The sequence below is a fragment of the Eimeria necatrix genome, genomic scaffold, assembly GCF_000499385.1.
Source record: "Eimeria necatrix Houghton genomic scaffold, Enh_scaff614, whole genome shotgun sequence".
In the NCBI taxonomy this organism is placed as follows: Eukaryota; Apicomplexa; class Conoidasida; order Eucoccidiorida; family Eimeriidae; genus Eimeria; species Eimeria necatrix.
The window spans coordinates 1-5,950 of record NW_013654469.1 but is presented as its reverse complement, the minus strand read 5'-3'; the positions used below and the strand labels follow the sequence as shown (position 1 = coordinate 5,950).

At 57.4% G+C, this 5,950-nt stretch overlaps 1 protein-coding gene across 1 annotated transcript; it reads right to left on the bottom strand.

Annotated features, from left to right (window-relative positions):
• Window positions 1–5,572: 5,572 nt before the first annotated feature.
• Window positions 5,573–5,949, bottom strand: ENH_00066670 (hypothetical protein, conserved; the record flags this gene model as incomplete). Its single annotated transcript, XM_013582327.1, has 1 exon — window positions 5,573–5,949. A coding segment is annotated over one exon (377 nt), but the record flags the coding sequence as incomplete, so codon positions are not given.
• Between the last annotated feature and the right edge of the window lies 1 nt (window position 5,950).

Genomic DNA, 5,950 nt, shown 5'->3' with positions numbered 1-5,950 from the left:
GTTTAGGGTTTAGGGTTTAGGGTTTACCGCCCCCCCCTGCTGTATCTGTTGAGGGTTTTGGAAATGAGTTTTGCTGCTGCTCCTAGGGTTCAGTGTCTAGTGTTTAGGGTTTAGGGTTTAGGGTTTAGGGTTTAGGGTTTAGGGTTTAGGGTTTACCGGCCCCCCCTGCTGTATCTGTTGAGGGTTTTGGAAATGAGTTTTGCTGCTGCTTTTGTGCCGCTGCTTTCCAAAAACCTCTTCACATCTGCTGCTGACGCAAACCCTAAACCCTTGGCGTCCAGCAGCCTCCAAGCAGCTTCCAAGTCCAAGCCTTTCCTGCGGCCAAACCCTCGAGGGTTTAGGGTTTAGGGTTTGGGATTTAGGGTTTAGGGTTTGGGGGTTAGTGTTTCGGGCTAGGGTTTGAGGGGCCCGTGCGCGGAAAGCGCATTAAAACGCGCTTTCCACTGGCGAGTGAGGGTTTGGCCTGCGTGGTTTAGGGTTTAGGGTTTAGGGTTTAGGGTTTAGGGTTTAGGGTTTAGGGTTTAGGGTTTGCGAACGTGTAGGCCAAATCTCTCTGCGCCGCCTCTATTTCTCTCAAAACCGCCAGCAGCAGCTCGAAAGCAGCAGCAAGGGTTTGGGGAGAGGGTCTTCTGCGAACATTAGAAAAAAGGGGGCCCCCGGGGGGCCCCCCAAGGGGGCCCCCAAGGGGCCCCCCGAGGGGCCCCCCAGGGGGCCCCCCCAGGGGGCCCCCCGTCAGCAGCGAGCCCACAGTCTCCTCTGCCTGCAGCGCAGAAAGGGTTTGGGGCAGAGTTTAGGCTGCTGAGGGTCTGGCTAGGGTTTAGGGTTTAGGGTTTAGGGTTTAGGGTTTAGGGTTTAGGGTTTAGGGGCGCTGCAGCAAATGGCAAAAAGTAAAATGGAGGAAAGACAAAAGGAGACAGCAGCAGGGCCGCGGGGTGTATGTACAGCTCACGCAGCAGCACCTGTCTCCCGCGAGCTGCTGCTGCGCATTTATTTGTCTCTTTTTTTCCCGCTGCTGCTGCAGCAGCAAAAGCACTTCTGCTGCAGCAGGCAGCCGCCGCGGGGGGCCCCCCAGCAGCGCTGCTGTCCCCGCCAAGTTCACAGCTAGCTGCTTGGCTAGCTGGCTAGCCACCCTCCCGGGGGGCCCCCCGCCGGGGGCCCCCAAAAGGCCTGCAGCAGACTCAGACCCCTGCTGCTGCTGCTGCTGCTGCTGCTGCTGCTGCTGCTCGTATTGCTGCTGCTGCTGCTGCTGCTGCTGCTGCTGCTGCTGCTGCTGCTGCTGCTGCTGCAGGCCAACGTAGCTGGACCAGATCTTATTGGCCTGCCGCCGGGGGTAAAGGAGACAAAGAAGATCTGAGAAAGACAAATAGCCGTCCCGGTCTCTGCAAAAGCCCCAAAACGCATGCAACGCAAATGCATGCAAATGCATGCAAATGCATGCAAATGCATGCAAATGCATGCAAATGCATGCAAATGCATGCAACACAAATGCATGCAAATGCATGCAAATGCATGCAAATGCATGCAAATGCATGCAAATGCATGCAACACAAATGCATGCAAATGCATGCAAATGCATGCAAATGCATCCAACACAAATGCATGCAAATGCATGCAAATGCATGCATGCACTCAGCCAGCCTCTTTAAGACTCAGTAAAACTCCACACAGACCACACAGAGGTCCCTTGGGGGCCCCATGGGGGCCCCACAGGGGCCCCATGGGGGCCCCATAGGGCCTCTGGGGCCCCACAAAAGGCCCTGCTGAAAGCTGTACCCTGTGGAGCCTGTGGGGGCCCCTGGGGGCCCCCCGAAAGCTGCTGTTGGGGCCCCTCTGGGGGCCCCTGGGGGCCCCCCGAAAGCTGCTGCTGGGGCCCCTCTGGGGGCCCTTCTGTATCACTATTTATTATTAATTTGGGGGCCCCCCGGAACATTTAAATATCTTTTTTGGAACTTTAAAATACTTTTATTTTTAAAAAAAAGGGAAATGGACTTTTCTTTTTTCTACCTGTCGTGTCGCCAAAAGAAAGCCTCAACTGACTGCATGCTGCAGGGCTGCCGGTGGCAGCGCAGCAGCTCAAGCATGCGCCCTGCAGCAGCAGCAGCAGCAGCAGCAGCAGCAGCAGCAGCAGCAACAGCAGATGTGCAGCCACCGGCAGCAGCAGCGAATGCACAGCCAACAGCAGCAGCAGAAAATGCAGATAGCCTCTAATGGCCACCGTGCAGAAGACGTCGACAAGAGGGAAACAGCAGCAGCAGCAGCAGCAGCAGCAGCAGCAGCAGCAGCAGCAAACCTAACTGCATCGGCAGCAGCAGCAGCAGCAGCTTTATCGGAACGTGCAGACATTACAGTGGCAGGTACGACAGCCTCAAAGCTCGAGCAGTAACCGCAGCAGCAGCAGCAGCAGCACGAACGGCAACAGCAGCAGCAGTTCCAGCAGCAGCAGCAGCAGCAGCAGCAGCAGGACCTTTGGAAACTGCGCCGATTCCGTCTTTGTCCAAATATCTAAAAGCTGCTGCAGGGTTTATGTCTTTGTGCTGCAGCAGCAGCTGCTGCCGCTTCTGGAGGCCCCATGCTGCTTCCAGTTCTCCCTCCAAGACAAAAGCCACTGCTGCTGCTGCTTCGCTGCTGAGGGGCCCCTGCTGCTCTTCTGGGGCCCCACAGGGGGGCCCCTCGGGCTGCTCGCGAGTCAGCAGCAGCAAACGGCCTACGCGGTGGCGGGGGGCCAGTGCCTTGTTAAAGCTGCACACACGCCGCTGCAGCAGCAGCAGCTGCTGCAGCAGCAGCAGCAGCTGCTGCAGCAGCAGCAGCTGCAGCAGCAGCAGCAGCAGGTGCTGCTGCTGTTGGTGCGGGTGCTGCTGCTGCTGCTGCTGCCCTGTTCAAAGCGTCGCAAGCCAGCCCCGTGTTTGGGATTCGCCTGAGAGTTTAGGGTTTAGAGTTTAGGGTTTAGGGTTTAGGGTTTAGGGTTTAGGGTTTAGGGTTTACTCTGCAGGAGTGACTGCGCCGTCTCCGTCGAAGTCGAGGCGGCGCAGCAGCTGGGCGCCATCAGCTGTCGATACACCGCAGTTGTGTCTGCGGAGAAACTGCCGAAGTTCTTCAGCTGCAGCAGACAGCATTCAGGTGTACGTACACCTCGCGGGGCTGCAGCAAGCTTGCTGCTGCAGCAGCAGCAGCAGCGCTTCCACTCACGCTTCTCACTGGCTGCCTCTGCGGACTGCTGCTGCTGCTGCTGCTGCTGCTGCTGCTGCTGTTTTCTGCGCTTTGCGGTGTATGTACACTTCTGAAGTGTATGTACACTTCTGAGGTGTATGCACACTTCTGAGGTGTATGTACACTTCTGAGGTGTATGTACACTTCTGAGGTGTATGCACACTTCTGAGGTGTATGTACACTTCTGAGGTGTATGCACACTTCTGAGGTGTATGTGCACTTCTGAGGTGTATGTACACCTCAGCAACTCGAAGGACGCACAAGTGAGGAGCCCGGAGCCGGACTTGTTCAAATGTTGAAAAGCATCGACGGGGTGCAGCGCGGGGCAAGCAGCAGCAACTCTTCTTCTTTTTTCTTGCTGCGGACAAGAAAAGAAGAATAAAACAAAAAAAAGAATTAAAAAGATTTAAATGGATTTATTTCACTCCATTTCCACTCTGAGACGAAGTGCTGCGGGCGCTCGCCTCCCGCCCGCTGCTCTTCTGCATTACTTGCATTATTCAACACCCGCCTGGAAGCTGCAGCCAAATATAATTCAAAAAATGCGGAAAAGAAACAAAAAGAAACAAAAAAGAAACAAAAAAGAAACAAAAAGCAAAAAGACTTTCAATTATTTTTGCATTTCTCGTTTTCAAGTCGGAGTTCATCTCACCGCGAGTTCGTTCTCGGCGACGCTTCTGAGAAAGCGCGCCAGATCGCAGGCAGTGTGGAAGGTCAGCGCCATCTTTTTGGACTCCAAGGAAATAAACTCGAAGTGAAACTGTTCAAAAGTCAAAACGGAAGAAAATAATAATAAATAATTAAAAGTAAATTCGTTTTTGCGGTCGAGCGCGGAAGATCGGAGTGGAGCCGCGCGCTGGGCTGTCCATACACCTGAAACCGCCGCGCAGCCGACCCGCAAAAATCCGAAATCCGGCGGCGAAACTTTCGGAATTTTTGGCTTTTTGCGGGAAAAAGAAAACCAATTGAAGTTAATAATAATTAAATATATTTGCAGCGACACAAAGGCCGCGGGAGCCTGCAGCTAAGGCCGGGATTTCCATTTGAACTCGAGCCACAGGCGGCGGCGGGCAGCCGCGGCGGCAGAAAGCAAAGGATCTTCCGCTGCCAGGCTTTCCTAATTGTTCAATTTGAATATTTTTAGTTTTTTGTTTCAAATTTTTACCTTTTTGTTTTCAAAAATGATTTCTTTTTGAATAAGAAGTGCATCAGCCCTCCCGGCCCCGCCCGCCTGCTCACCGCCGCAGCCGCCAAGTGACCCTGGCGCTCTTTGTGCAGCTTTCGCAGCAGCGCAGTCAAGATCTGATCTGCAGCAGCAAATTTAATTAATTAAAACAAATAATTCACTTTTAGAAATAAATGGGCCTTTTAAGCGAAATAAATGCATAAATAACTCCCGAAATGCATGCATGCAACTCCAACACAGACACTCGCAGCAGCAGCAGCAGCAGCAGCAGCTGCTGCTGCTGCTGCTGCTGCTGCTGCTGCTAGTGCGGCATTTCGACTGCAGCAAAGCAGCTGCCACCTCCTAACCTGCTCGGCAGCAGACACAACCGCTTGAATGGCTGCAAATACGACAGCAGCAGCAGCAGCAGCAGCAGCAGCAGCAGCAGCAGCAGCAGCAGCAGCAGCAGCGCAGCGTTGGGTTGCTGTTTTATATTTGAACTAGAGAAGGACTTTGCGACTGCACACTAACAAATAGCTGAGACAGTTGGGCCCACAATTGGGGGCCCCCAATAAGGGGGCCCCCAATTGTGGGCCGGGGGGCCCCCCAATAAGGGGGGCCCCCCGCAGCTGCTGGGGGGCCCCCAAAGTGAACTTGTGCAGCAAAAAGGAAATGGGGCCCCCCCTGCATGCATGCAGCTGGGGGCCCCACTAGACCGCAGCACAGCAGCAACAGAGGCACTGGGGGCCCCCCGGGGCCCCCCGGGGCCCCCCCAGCCATCTGGGGGGCCCCAAGGGGCCCCCGGGGGCCCCCGGGGAAGGCCCTGGGTACAGTTTTCTATTAGTAGGGGCCCCTGGGGGGCCCCCGTGTGTCTCATGGGGGCCCCAGAAGCAAAGGGTACCTTCTAACTTGGTAAACTTCCACTCAGCAGCAAAAATGAACAGCACCTCGGGACCCCCCACCTGCTGCAGCTGCGTCGAAAGCAAGGGGCCCCCCAAAAGCCCCGTGCCCCCGGGGCTCTAGGGAAGCCAGGGGGCCCCTGGGGCCCCCTGAGTCCCCCCGGGCCCCCCCGAGGGGCCCCTGGGGCCCCCTGGGGCCCCCTGAGTCCCCCCGGGGCCCCCCGAGGGGCCCCTGGGGCCCCCTGGGGCCCCCGAGGGGCCGCTGGGTCCGGCGGGGCCCCCTGAGTGGCCTGGGGCCCCCCTAGGGGCCCCCGGGGCCCCCCTTGCGGACTTCTCCCCACTGGAGGGTTTTGAGTTTCAAGTAGTCCACGCCCTGGTAGGCAAAGGCCAGCCGCAGCTGCTGCTGCTGCAGCTGCAGCAGCCGCTGCCGCCCATAAAACCCCCGGTGGGCAAAAGCCCTTTTCCGGGCCTTCTTGTCGCTCCGCACTTTGTTGCACTCCCAACGCAAACCCCCCACCCCGGGGGCCCTCACTGCCCCGGGGGGCCCCCCCGGGGGCCCCCCCGGGGGCCCCGCAGGGGGGCCCCTCGGGGCGTTCGAGGGGGGGGCCCCCAGGGGGCCCCCCGGGGGGAACCACAGGGGGCCCCATTGGGGGCCCCATAGGGGGGTGCAGTGGGGACC